The sequence below is a fragment of the Tachypleus tridentatus genome, chromosome 2, assembly GCF_004210375.1.
Source record: "Tachypleus tridentatus isolate NWPU-2018 chromosome 2, ASM421037v1, whole genome shotgun sequence".
Taxonomy (NCBI): domain Eukaryota; kingdom Metazoa; phylum Arthropoda; class Merostomata; order Xiphosura; family Limulidae; genus Tachypleus; species Tachypleus tridentatus.
In genome coordinates, this window is record NC_134826.1 from 27,232,574 (window position 1) to 27,247,678 (window position 15,105).

The window sequence follows — 15,105 nt, forward strand, 5'->3', positions numbered from 1 at the left end:
TATACAGCTGTTCTTAGATAATGGCTTTGGCAGGACTGAAAGGTTTTACACGAGTGATATTTTGAAAAATCCGCTATTCGTATGATGCGAAAATATTTAATAAACTGGTCAGTGTATTTTTAAAACTGTGCGACACTCATAATAAAGTTAATAAAATCATTAGGAACATTTCAGTAAATATGAATTATTAATATATTTTAGTTTGTTTGACACTGTTTTTAGACCTTCCAATTAAAGTAGGAGTGTAACAAACGTGGGACGTCTAGATTTGTATCTCTGGCCGTTTTAATATTTTTCGCAGGTTTTATGGCATCAACGTAGTGCGTCATAGATACATAAACTATCGCGTCTTCCTGGCTGTTCGTGAGTTGCTGCCGCAACCGCCAGGTGAGGTATTGCGTTAACTTCCGTGCATCTGCGAGTCAATAGCGCTATTACAACATTTTTTTATCGTGACGCCATTGGTTCAGTTTTATTGTTGTTGTTTTCTTTTGCCATGAAGATTTTAAAAGTATGGTATGTGTACAAGTAGGAGACACGTGCATTCACTATCATCAAATTACTGGTACTTTAGGTACCATCGAAAGAAAAACAAAGACCGGCAAAATCTTGACAAGTTAATTTCAAGACAAATATTCTCCCCTAAGAAAAGTAAATTTCCTACAGAAAAAAAAACAGAATTATTATCACGAATTATGTTGTGTTTTTGTATTATCACGAATTATGTTGTGTTTTTGTATTATCACGAACTATGTTGTTTTTTATTATCACGAATTATGTTGTGTTTTTTATTATCACGAATTATGTTGTTTTTATTATCACGAATTATGTTGTGTTTTTTATTATCACGAATTATGTTGTTTTTATTATCACGAATTATGTTGTGTTTTTTGTATTATCACGAATTATATTGTGTTTTTTACTATCACGAATTATGTTTGTTTTTTATTATCACGAATTATGTTGTGTTTTTTATTATCACGAATTATGTTGCATTTTTTTATATCTTATAATTAACCGATGTTCCCGTTCTCTACCTACAGTCATTTTCAAAAGAACGATACACGTAGTAGGGTTACCCTAGTACAGTATCAAGCGTAGCACGTAGGGGTTACCTAGTACAGTATGAAGTGTGGCACGTAGGGGTTACCTAGTACAGTATTAAATGTAGTACATAGGGGTTAAAGTATCAAGCGTAGCACGTAGGGGTTACCTAGTACAGTATGAAGTGTGGCACGTAGGTTACCTAGTACAGTATTAAATGTAGGGTTACCTAGTACAGTATCAAGCATAGCACGTAGGGGTTACCTAGTACAGTATGAAGTGTAGTACATAGGGGTTACCTAGTACAGTATCAAGTGTAGCACGTAGGGGTTACCTAGTACAGTATTAAATGTAGTACGTAGGGGTTACCTAGTACAGTATTAAGTGTAGTACGTAGGGGTTACCCTAGTAAAGTATGAAGTGTAGTACGTAGTACAGTATGAAGCGTAGTACGTAGGGGTTACCTAATACAGTATCGAGTGTAGCACGTAGAGGTTACCTAGTACAGTATTAGTGTGGTACGTAGGGGTTACCTAGGGTTTATTTAATGGCGTCAGGACGAGAAGAGCATTTAAAACTAACAGCAATGGAAACCTTGCATCAGGAAATATTTCCACACGTTTATTCGGAATCGTCGCTTGTTCTGAGACACGAATGCATATATCTGCAGATGTTCATTGATTGTGTAGATCTATCTCGTTATTACGTCGACAGCTTTACATCATGTTTGGGTATTACAACAGCCGGGTTTTTGCTACAAATAGAGGGCATTATTAAGAGAGAGTTTAAAGGCCTATCAACTACGACATGCGTGTGATGTTACCATAACCAAAGGTTGTGAGCTAACTCTACGAAAAAAAAACACTTTCGGGTTTTTGGTCACGCAGATTGCTAGATTAATTAAATGTAACCAGTTTGTTGTGAGTAGCTAGGAGCAGAGATATAGAGAGACTGGCTGAGTAAAGTGTGTGGTTTAACCAGTTTGTTGTGAATGGTTAGGAGCGGAGATATAGAGAGACTGGCTGAGTGAACTGTGTGGTTTAACCAGTTTGTTGTGAATGGTTAGGAGCAGAGATATAGAGAGACTGGCTGAGTGAAGTGTGTGGTTTAACCAGTTTGTTGTGAATGGTTAGGAGCAGAGATATAGAGAGACTGGCTGAGTGAACTGTGTGGTTTAACCAGTTTGTTGTGAATGGTTAGGAGCAGAGATATAGAGAGACTGGCTGAGTGAAGTGTGTGGAGCTAGGAAGAAAAGTTCTACAGCAGCTTATGATTTTGTTCTGACATGCATGAGCCTGCTGAATCGTCAAATGTAGTCCATGGATCTCAGAAGACAAGGGCAAGAAACGTCAGGAGCCGCTGTTAGCGTACCAACCGCCCGGTCTCGCCCGTGTTCGGCGGGTGAAGCTAAACAGCATTCTCACATAAACCAGATCATATGAGAATACCTCTCTGGTTGAGATGTGGGACGCCTCCATTTTATGGAAGGCACTGCCACCTCCAACAAGTTCATTGAGATCCTCTAGTCCCAGGTAAAGCCAACAATTTGGAATCACTTCGGTGGAGATGACCACTGCACATTCCACCGGGCTAGAAAAGTTAATAAAGTTCATGCACTCTATGCAGTACACGTGAAACAAAGAGGAAATTTCACTCTACGTTAATTTAAAATATTAAGGTTTTATTCCATTGCTTCAGGTAAAGGACTATCTGGACTATCTCTGAAGGAAGAGGATCAAAAGAACATACTCTGGCTAAGCAACAGCCCAGATCTGAACCACATCGAAACGTAATAGTAGGTAATGAGTAACAAAGTACAAAAGAAGAAATCGAGAAACGCCTTGAAACTGCAGGAGGTGTGGCATCATGAACTCCCACCCCTCCACGTTCAGTCTCTCGTGCTCTCTGTGCCACGGCGATGTCGAGCAGTTATCGAAGTCAAAGGGATCGCAAGTAAATACTGCAAAAAGGAACAGACGCTGTGATCACCTTTTTTCAATTACTTTAGCAGCGTCATTTTAAAAATGTGTTTTATATTTTTCTCAAAGAGCATTTTCGTATTTGCAAAATATATATTGATTACCTGCTGCGATACGTTTGTCACGGTTTATTTGCTTCTAAAATTTCATATATGTATTTCGATGACTGAGATGTGAGTGAGCATGCGCTAAACAATGTCTATAACCGTTTTACATTAGTTGTAACACTTCCATCATGGCATAATCTCGTAAAAAAAATACAGAAACTAAGAAGTGTTGAAAGTATTTGCCAATGCAGTAATTCTTCCTCCATTGTATACATATATGTAGTTACTAAGACTTACAGAAACGAAAATGTAAGTAAAAGTACGAATTTATAGGATACATAAATTGTATTTCCATTACAATAATAAGTAAAATAATTATAATAACATTTTAATGTAGAAAAAAAATTATATTAACTATTTTATCTATGTTTGAACATTTGTAATGTACTTAATTTATACATGGGATGAATTATATGTTTGCACATTTTAAAAGAATATATGTATTTAATTTAGAAAACTTTATTTCTGATTAAACACAAAGCTACATAATGGCCTATCTATGCTCTGCCCACCACGGGTATCGAAACTTGGTGTCTAGAGTTGTAAGTTAGCAGACATGCCGCTGTGTTACTGGAGTGAGTGTTGAAACGAGATGTTTGTTATAGCTTCTCAGTAAAGCTATTTCCTGAAAAGTCGTCATTGAAGTCACGAAAACGGTAAGAGAATGGAAATGCGTGTCGCATTCTAATGCGTTCTCATTCGTATCTACAGGTGAATCGTACTGATGTTTTGGGTTTGTTTATGTACATATATAGAGTAAATTACCACTGGAAAATAGATAACTTGAGAGCAAGTAGACAGATAAATGTAAGTTTGTGTACGACATAGTGCAGCTGATGAATAATTACAAGAACGACATACGAGAAGAACTAACAATCACATGTAATTCAAACTACCCACATAACACGTGAGATTCTGAGAATGACAACAGGGTAAAACTAACATAGCACCAGTAAGCAATCGTGTTATTCGTACACGTTATACAGGTATGCGACGCATAATGAAAAACAATTATTTCAAAAAGAAGCAAAATCTTTAACTGAGTAGATTGAAGATAACATGATTTAAACTTTTAAGTTAGTTGACTGAAGATAACATCATTTAGACTGTTTACGTGAGTTGACTGAAGATAACATCATTTAGACTGTTTAAGCGTGTAGGTTAAAGGTAATACGATTTAAACTGTTTAAGACACAAGTTTGTTTGATTGACTGGGTTGGAACATTGTTACACAAGTATAGCGAACATGAAATAGCTGTAGTTTAAAGTTTTAATGCTCAAACCAGTTTTTTTTGTTACTTATATGTTAAGGGTTTAATGCACAAGACCATTTTGTGTTAGATGTGGGTCAAGGGTTTAATCCACAAGACAACTTTTTGTTAGCTGTGGGCCAAGGGTTCAATGCACATGACAACTTTGTGTTAGCTTGCGGGTAAAGGGTTTAATCCACAAGACAACTTTTTGTTAGCTGTGGGCCAAGGGTTCAATGCACAAGACAACTTTGTGTTAGCTGTGAATCAAGGGTTTAATGCACATGGTAACTTTTTGTTAACTGGGTCAAGGGCTTAACGCGCATGACAACTTTTTATTAGCTGTTGGTAAGGGTTTAATGCACAAGACAACTTTGTGTTAGCTGTGGGTCAAGGTTTTAATGCAGAAGTCAACATTTTGTTAGCTATAGGTCAATGGTTTAATGCGCATGACAACTTTTTATTAGCTGTTGGTAAGGGTTTATTGCACAAGACAACTTGTTTTAGCTATGAGTCAAAGGTTTAATGCGCATTACAACTTTTTATTAGCTGTTGGTAAGGGTTTAATGCGATAATTAGCTTTTTATTAACTTCATGTCTAGGATTTAATGCACACGATAACTGAATTTACGTGCATTAATCCAAGTAAATGTAAATGAATGTCTCGTAAAACTAAGGTGTATCTTCTAGCAAAATTGTATATATAAGTATTGCTTGTTATCGTATCTCTAAACACTATAGGTAATTCAGTTGAATGTTTTCTCTTAAACGTGTTGAATACGTTTACCTGTTATAATCATACTAAATTCAGTAAGGTAGTGGTTATCATAAAAAAATAATGCTCAGTAAGTTCGTAAATACATAAGTTAAAAGTTTCGTTTTCACCTAAAACAATTGCAACTTTCAAATGTCAATACAGTTAAAAATAGAAAATATTCCACTAAACTTGTAAACGTGTGTTTGTGTGTTTTCATTTAGCAAAGCCACATCAGGGTATCTGCTGAGCCCACCGAGGGGAATCGAACCCCCTGATTTTAGGGTTGTAAAACCGTAGACTTACCGCTGTACTAGCGGCGGACAAACTTGTAAACGAAAACAAACTCCAGTAAATGTTTCCAGCCAATTTCTTGTTTTAGAAACATCTAGTATATCTGTTCTGACACTTAGCATTCAATTGGCGTCTAACAAAGAGGTGTTGTGGTTATATATTATATATAAAAGATACATTATATGAATATTCAAACACAATATATCATTGTGATGGTAGAATATCACTAACCATTTATCGTTATTTAGGTAGTTTATATTAGTAACTCGTGGTACTTTAGGGTTAGTTTTTCAAATTGTCTAAATAATTATTCATTAGTCGAAAACCCGTGTTAAACATAAAAACGATTTTTGTGTTAACATAAAATAACATTTTGTTTCCGTTTGTTCGGTCTCTGGAAAACACAAAAAGACTTCTAGTAAAATTTTGAGATTAAATATTTGTCACTTATTATAAATATTTGTTTTGAGTTTTGAAATTAAGATAGGTCCTGCATGGCTAGGTGGGATAAGGCGTTCGACTCGTAATCTGAGAGTCGCGGGTTCGAATCCTCGTCACACCAAACATGCTCGCCCTTTCAGCCGTGGGGGCGTTATATTGTGACGGTCAATCCCACTATTCGATGGTAAAAGAGCAGCCCAAAAGTTGGCGGTGGGTGGTGATGACTAGCTGCCTTCCCTCTTGTCTTACACTGCTGAATTAGGGAGGCTAGCGCAGAGAGAAACCTAAATTCTGAAACCATAAAAAAAATATCAATTCATAAAATTGTTGCTCAAAACAAAAAATTACACATACGCCTATGTGTCATGTCAGAACGAAAGTAGAAAACTGAGTGACTCTTCATTGGAACAAAACCTTTTAGAAGTTCCTGTTTGGTTTTTTTTCATGTGCTTGATAGAACTGTACGTCAGAAAATAGTTCTCAAAACGTGTTTTCTGAGCTACGATTAGTATCACACTTTATTCATACGCTAGAGGTTTTATACCGTACTCCATTCCCTGAAAATATAAACAAATTAAAATAATTATACTTGTGGTGTAACAATACATATCAACTTAGTATTGTAAACACGTAAATTTCTTGTTCCGTAATAGTTCATAAAATTTCAGGTTTTCTGACTACCTCTTTCACCACAGCTACCTAAAAACTGAGAAAAATTACTCATACATGTTAGGGTATACATATAGGTACTGAAAAAAAAAATCTCTACACATGACGTACTTCCTATTATTAGTTCGTCACTAAAGATACTACGAGCATGCCGTGTGCAAAATTACTTGTTACGTTTTGGAAATAGTTTTCCTGAAATAAAACTAATGTTGACCAATAAGTCTCATCTACAAGACACATTTATATTTTAAGTTCATAAATATTATATCAGTATCATTGTTATGTAACTGAATACGTCCTGCTATTGAGCGCAACTTCCACCTTTACTGTAACGTTTTGTTAGGTAAGCCAATCAAATACCTTATTTTTGCATTTCAAAGTGATGAATATGGTTTCACCTGATACATTTTCTTTACTTGACGTATTTAACTTAACGAAGCACAAGTTACTTGTAACTTACTCAGAGTTTTTAAATATATATTTATATTCTAATAGTCTGTGTATTTCTCTGTTCGACCGTAACTTTCCGAAGTGTCATCTCTAACCAGCGAACAAACCTTAATTTTATACAGTTCAGCGTTGTCTTACACAAACGTACATACATTAGACATATCAGGAGTGCAAACGTTTCGTTAAACAGTTCTTGTAAATGTGGCGTTATATAAAGTAAAAAAGAAGTGAATATATATGTGTACGTTTGGTTTGGTATTAATTTCGCGCAAAGCTGCACGAGGGCTATCTGCGCTAACCGTCCCTAATTTAGCAGTGTAAGACTAGAGGGAAGGCAGCTAGTCATCAGCACCCACCACCAGCTCTTGGGCTACTCTTTTACCAACGAATAGTGCGATTGACCTGTAACATTATAAGGGTGAGCATGTTTGGTGTGACGGGGATTCGAACCCGTGATCCTCGGATTACAAGTCGATTGCCATAACCATTTGGCCATGCCGGGCCCATATATGTACGTATATGACATTTTTGTATGATAGTCACAATGTGGCAATGTTCTGTTGTATTGGTTTTGTTGTTCCTGTTATATTATATTGTATATTTTGTACATTTAAAACATTTTATTTTAAAACCGTACAAAGAACGCTCTGTTAAGCTGTGAAATAGCTCTTTGTCTGCTTTACTTACTTCAAGTTATTAATTCTGTCACAGTAACACGCCCGCCATGGCCAGGTGGTTAGAGTGCTTGTGATTTATTCTGCCTATAATTAGATTCTATAGAGTGGTGTTCATTGTATGCATATCTTTACAGCTCAACTTAAAGCTAAAAATTACCTTGATTTCTTAGGGTTTCGGCTACGAAACAAATTGTCAGGTTTCTATAGTATTCATCGCGACTTTGGGCATTTGTTAAGTGAGGGTGTACAAGGTTATATATTATACAGAGATTTAAAATGATGATTTCGTTTCATTTTTAGTGATTTCAGTTTATTTTAAACCACCTTATTATTAATGTGTTTATAAATGACTTTATATTATTGTTGTGTTTTGTGGCTACTAATTTTTTGCGTATGTATCTCGAGCAGTAAGATTAACTAATATTTCTTTACTATCAAGATAAGTACAGTCATTAGCATGAGAAGTCTTGAATCATTGATGTATTTTTGTGTATACATACTCTAGGAGGGTGGATTAATTAAGATAATAAAAAAGGTGTTCGACTCGTAATCTGAGGGTGGTGGATTCAAATTCCTGTTCCACCAAACATGCTCGTCTTTTCAGCCGGGAGGGGGCGTTATAACGCTTCGATCACTACCATTATTCCTTAGTAAAAACAGCCCAAGAATTGGCGGTGGGTGATGATGACTAGCTGCCTTTCCTCTAGTCTCACATTGCTGAATTAGGAACAGCTGGTGTAGATAGTTCTCGTGTTGCTTTGCACAACATTCAAAACAAACTATCAGACAAGATAAATACGTACAAAACTGACTTTAAATTCGATTGTTCTTGCACGAGCACAATTATGTCAGTGAATACACAGTTTATGCAATAGGTTAAGATAATTTTATGGCTGTTCTACGAACAAGAACTCGCTGAAGTACATGTTTACAAAATCTGTTTTAACTGTGATAATCATACATAGAACATTTCATTACCCTGTTCGTGTTTAAAACTTAATGTTTATAACTTAAGAAAACTACATATAAATAACGAGTAATTACATGTGGCGGATAATAAAGAGTTTTTACTTACTCTAAATGTACTTAACATTTGTTATATTTCTATGCATTAAAACTCGTAGTGCGAGTGCGACTTTTCACTCATCAGCAATGTGGGTTTAAATGTTCATATAAATATTGCACAGTTATACAGTTATTTGAATCAACCAATCATTTACAGTATAATATATGATGTAGTTAAAGGCTCATAATAACTACCAAAAGAAGGAAAACTCGTTCGTGTTTTGTTTCCGTTGCTAGGTAACTTATTTAAATAAGGCTTTCAAAGAAATTACAGACAACCATAGAAACGACTGGATGAAAGTGACCGAATGTGATATTCGTCCGTAAAAAAAGAAAATTACTTAAAAATATCCTTATCAACGTTGAAAGGTTCCTTATCATACAAATCATAAAACCTTATAAGAGTAAATTGTTAAACACTAAGACTTTAATTAAGGATAAGATCGAAAGGTAAAATTCCACAACCAGTTTGTAAAATACTACAAATTACAAATAGTGCTCAGTGAGACATATTAGTTCAAAATATCACTGATACTTTAAAGTCTTTTTATGTACTGCAAAACAAGTCTTAAGAGAAAAAAATAACGCTGCATAATGACAGTAAAGTCACCAGGGGCAGGCTGTAATGTGAGATATAAAATATATATTGGTTGACAGTACATTTATATATACACAAGATTAACATATTGTGTCTATGTACGTGACCTTACATTCATTGTTTCTCAATGTATTTAGCTTAAGTTAAAACTAACTTAAATTTTCCATTTTTCGTATTATATGTATCAAGCACTTTTCAGAACATTCTCATTGCAATTCTTAAATTTAAAATGGTTATTCAAAGTGCTAAACATGATACATATATACAGGGTGTTCGGAAAGTCACTGTGCACTTATATATTTATTAACAGACATGTTTCAATACAGAATACAGGAGGTAAATATGAATGACAATTTTTAACAATGTTGAAAGTGACCCCCGTTGGCATCAATACAGGCCTGGATCCTTCTTATTTTGTTTCTAAACACCGCTATCAGTTAATGGCTTGAAATAGACTGAATAAAATATAATTACAAAACTGCACAGTGACTTTCCGAACACCCTGAAAATATATAAATGTGGTTATAGTAGATGTACTTTATATTACTTAGAAATACATGTACTTACTAAACAGTATTAGTTTTCTAAATGATCTTTGCACGTGTATACAAATCTATTATCATAACAAAATGTGTAAAAAACATCTCTGTCATAAAAATGAAGACATGCCAATGAAAGATATGAGCAACATTAACCTATGAATACACATGACTTAAACTATATCCGATAAACGTTTATACCACAGGACTAACTCATGAGCTTACGTCAAAAAACATTTTAAATTTTAAATTTTCTCTCGAAATCTCACATTTTAGCGGCATGTTTTCCAATGATTCATATCTACAGAACTGATTTAAATTAGAGATAACATTCAACTCCTGAAGGAGAAAAAACCGGTAAAAAGTTATCCGTTTTGACATTGTAAGCTAGTTTAATCAGTCAAATAATGTAACGCTAAAGTTTTCATACAAAGCTACAAAATACTAAGCTATCAACAACACGAGTATTGTATTTCTTTACACGTATTGTTCTTACGTTTCTTTTAAGACTTTGAGCAGAGCACTTTTCATCATTATGCGTATTATTAATAGTGCAAAAACACAGGGTTTATCAGCATGTAGCTAATTTGGAGGAGATTGGAGCTTTGAGAAAATGGTCATTCAGGAATACATGTGTAAAGTCCCTTAAAAGATGTTAATTTCAGTGGCAAACTTCGAAATACTTACGATTGTAGAGAAGATATTTTGATCGACGTCACTCGCTGAGTGGCGGCTCCACTGATAACAAATGTTTGTAGGACAGCCCCTCTTTCGTAGATTGACAGCGCGTGAAACAAACCGATTGGTCCAAATAAACCCGCCTCTAAGTTTTATTACTAAGAAGGTGGAAACCTTTTGCCAAGTCTATAGATAGGTGTTACCGAACCCGTTTAGCCTGTATTTATCGTGTGGCTACCATCGAGCCAAACGCTAGGCCAAGTGTTGAAGTCGTGCGGTTTTTCAGCCCTTATTTGTGTACTGGTAGCTGTCATATTAACGTAACTGATGGAAAAGTTCACACTGCTGGTCAACAAAGACCAAAAGTAGCGAGAGAATTCTGGAAAGTCGTCTTTCATTTAATATATTTCTTTAGTTGGAGACTTTAGGGTAACGATGCCTCGGCCTGGCAGAAGTTCTTATGGGGACCAAAAACCTCCATATTCCTATATTTCTCTCACTTTTATGGCAATTCAGAGCTCCCAAGAAAAGATGTTGACTTTAAGTGATATCTACAAGTTCATTATGGACAGATTCCCTTATTATCGGAAAAACACGCAAAGATGGCAGAACTCTTTAAGACATAATCTTTCCTTCAATGATTGCTTTATAAAAATTCCCAGACGTCCTGACCGGCCGGGTAAAGGCAGCTACTGGACTCTCCACCCTAACTGTGGTGATATGTTTGAAAACGGCAGTTTTCTGCGTCGTAGGAAAAGATTCAAATTGCCTCGTTCACTTAGACGCGCCACAGCAGCAGCGTACGCCGAACTAAAACAAATGGAGAGTGTCACGCATCACGCAGTCCAAGAACAAGCTAAAATTCGACTCGCAGCCCTTGCCGCCGCGCCTTCGCATTTGCAGCCGTTTTCTACGGAAACTTCGAGAACATCATCAGCCACAACATACAAACAACCATTTTCCATAGAAAACTTAATTACACCCACCTACAAAGTTCCTAACCACCCAATTCCTGTTCATGGTCAGTCAGTTCCTCACCCTTTCTTGCCAACTTTTCTACCGTCCTACCCGTGTTCTCATCCGTGTGTTTCGACAGCGTCGTTGGCATCATCTCTCCCTTCTTCCGACTTGCCCTTTGCTCCAGTCTCTCTACAATCAGGAGTTTTTCCCCAGTTTCTTAACATGCCCATGACAGCTCACGCCAAGCCTCCAGGGACAATTTCTTTACCCCATACCATCTCTGCAATGACAGCAAGCGTGCCTTCGTCCATCCCGCTTTCTGTTCCGTCCTTCTCGATAAAGCCGGGATTCCTACCTGGTTTCCAGGTCCCCGGTCTCTACTCAAACAGAGCGCTGTTTGGGACGTTTCCTATGGTAGTAAGTTCGCCTCCGAGAAGAGCTGATTCAGCTTCCAGTGACAATTCCCTAGACATTGTATCAGACGATTCATCAAAGTAACCAACGATATGCAACATGAAGGTGAGCTCAATGTTTTCATACGCTCAGAGATCCATCTATTAAAGTCTAAGAACGATTGGTGGTTTATCTTCATCTTCTACACTGCTTCTTTCTTGGAAAGGTTTCGTTAAACTTTGCGCAACGTGTTTCTGGAAACGACTAGACTCTTCTACAAGAAGTTTAATGAATGCTGTACGAATCACCAGTTAGGCTTAGCGGTTTTAAAGAAAAATTCAAGAACGTACGTGTTGAAAGAACAGGTATGGTTGTAAGCTGGGAATTAACAGTGTAAATGCGAAAATAATTCGGGTCTGTATAAACATAACGCGTATAGTAGAATCCATGTGTCATATAATTTATGCATCAAGATACTAAACTGTATAAATGAGTGCTCCATGCGTTATATTCCATATCAAAGTGCCATGTTAAATACAACTTACCAATCACATGTCAGCCATTGTGTACTTAGTGGTTAGGTTTTAGATTTTTAAATTCGAAAAATTGGCAAATGTATTGACAAATTGAATGTTTATAAGCTAAGTCTAAAATCTTTAAGATAAAATTTCAAATAATTTAAATTATAATATCTTTAGCAATTTTTCAGTTAAAAATTGGGACAAACAGTTTCAAATTTAACCTGCTTTAAATTTGTATTTATGTTTGTGTATAAGTCAACAGTTATGTAAATAATTCTCAGATGAACAACTTTTTGTGTAAATAAATCAATCAGTGTAAAGATGAACATATTTTTGAAGTTGTTGATTACATTTCATGTCAATACGAGTAAACTGTTCAACTTCCTAAGAAAATAGTGAACGTACATTCTTATGGAAATACCAGCGCCTTACTGTAAAATCAGTAAAGAGACGCTTAATTTCTAACAAAACGTTAAAAAAATAAGTTAAACCTTACATGTTTAGGTCTATATTTGAAAAGTTAAAGAAGCTATTTTTGTGCAATACGAAATCAACTAAATTCTATAACATTGAAGGGAATTTATATAGAATCTACTTTCTACACACACCCGATATTATAGTTTCCATAAGTCGCATATCTACAAGCTAGCTAATCTATTTTCTACCCCAATGACACAAAAAGCTATACGTTCCTGTCAGAAGAGCAAATAGGCTTTATATTTTTCAATGTCCCTCCTGTGCAAACAACACTTGTGACAGCGTAATTAAACAGTGCACGTACTAAAACAATAAAGCTTTGTTTAGTCGCTTTAGAGAAAAGTCACAAAGAGATACCGAACTTCAGAGTTTAGTGTTAGTTCAGTAACATATCCTGAACTCAATACCACGTAAAATACGATCTATGATATCAGGAACTGATTGAATGTGTTACGTCTGATTGAACATTAGCTGTCATCATGTCAAAGTAACGCTGTTTTCACCTGGATACTTCGCAAACCATATTCTATGCGAGCTTTTGCATCGTGATGCTTTCGCCTTTTAATCGGAGTGATTTAAATGTTATACACATATGTGGTTATAAAAGACCAATAAAGCAAAATATAATTTTGTACACATTTATACACACATATATATATGATTTACGTTTAACTGTAAACAGTTAGCCCGGCGTAAGTATTCTGATCCCATTTATCTTCAGTGGACGTTAAACAGAACATAACTGTTTAGTTTCCATTATTAAAGTTAAAACTAACTAACACAAACTTACAGATAAGACAGTTTTACATACATCTACTTTATGAATAAGTTGTTCAATCCTTGATTTCTAAGTTATTGTTTTATTTCTATTATCATTCAATTTATCTATGTTGTCATTTTGTTTTCTATGTTATCGTTGTATTTTCTTATGTTATCTTTGTACTTGTCCATGCTATGTTTCTGTATTATCGTTCTTTTTAGCTACGTTACGTTATATTTAATTATGTTATCATTCTATTTAGTTATGTTGTAATTCTATATTTCTATGTTATTTTTGTATTTATCTGATACTTTTGCATTTTCTCTATTGTTGTTGCATTTTCCATTGCACGTATCTATGTCATCGCTGTATTTATCTATGCTATCGTTCTATTTTTCTATGTTCGTTGTATTTATCTATGCTATCGTTGTATTTATCTATGTTATCGTTGTATTCATTTATGCTATCGTTCTATTTTTCTATGTTATCGTTGTATTTATCTATGTTGTCGTTGTTTTTATGCGTCTTCGTTGTTTGTATCCTGAAATTAAAAATATTTACATTTTTCAATCAAAAGGTCAACATTATAAAATTATGATTAATATCCTGTCTAAGATGGGTTGTGTAATTTTAATATATAGAATGTGTTTCTGCCAGTAAATACACATCGCATCATATTCCTTCTTTGTGCCTAATAGCGGACACTGCATTCCTGGAATTTGTGGAACGTTTTTGTTAAAAATGGAAAAAACAATATTCAAGTAACATAAACGATACAAATCTCTTAAAAGAATAAATGTTTAGGCCCAACTTCACGCGATTCTATTTTAAGTGTATCAAAGTTACTTAAACATTATGAAATAAGCACGATTTCTGATAAAACTATCCCTAACCGAATAAAAAAAAACATTTAAAATAAAATTTCTATAAAATATTTAAGTTTAATACTTAAATTCTAAACATCCGTTATTTATGGCAATTATTACGTCAGATTTCGTTACTTCTTTCTGATGATTGCATAACATTTTAAATTAGCAATACAATACATTACAGTTGTTTTAAATAAACACACTTAGGTTTTATTCTCTAACCGTTTCTTTATGATCTAATTTCATGTGGTTAGCTTCCCATACTATGAATCGAAGGGTCCTATCCCTCGTCTCGTAAACTCGAAATTGCAATTTGCAGTTCACTACTTGCCCTCTTCTAATATTCTGTTGTTGTTTTTTTATTTCGCGCAAAGCTACTCGATGGCTATCTGTACTAGCCGTCCCTAATTTAGCAGTGTAAGACTAAATGGAAGGCAGCTAGTCATCACCACCCACCGCCAACTCTTGAGCTTCTGTTTTATCAACGAAAATTGGAATTGACCGTCACATAATAACGCCCCCACGGATGAAAGGGCGAGCATGTTTAGTGCGACGGGGATTCGAACCTGCGACCCTCAGA

At 35.2% G+C, this 15,105-nt stretch overlaps 1 protein-coding gene across 4 annotated transcripts in view; it reads left to right on the forward strand.

The window, feature by feature from the left end:
• The first annotated feature begins 10,780 nt into the window (after positions 1-10,780).
• LOC143239765 (forkhead box protein B1-like) overlaps positions 10,781-15,105 on the forward strand; it is a 32,737-nt gene continuing 28,412 nt past the window's right edge. For 2 of the 4 annotated variants that reach the window (XM_076481259.1, XM_076481253.1), the window contains exon 1: positions 10,781-12,024. In XM_076481259.1, coding sequence (XP_076337374.1) covers positions 10,981-12,003 — 1,023 coding nt within the window. In that variant the 5' untranslated portion in view covers positions 10,781-10,980 and the 3' untranslated portion in view covers positions 12,004-12,024. Of the gene's footprint in view, positions 12,264-15,105 lie in introns of all 4 variants that reach the window. The other 2 variants (XR_013021356.1, XR_013021354.1) reach the window with 2 other exon arrangements.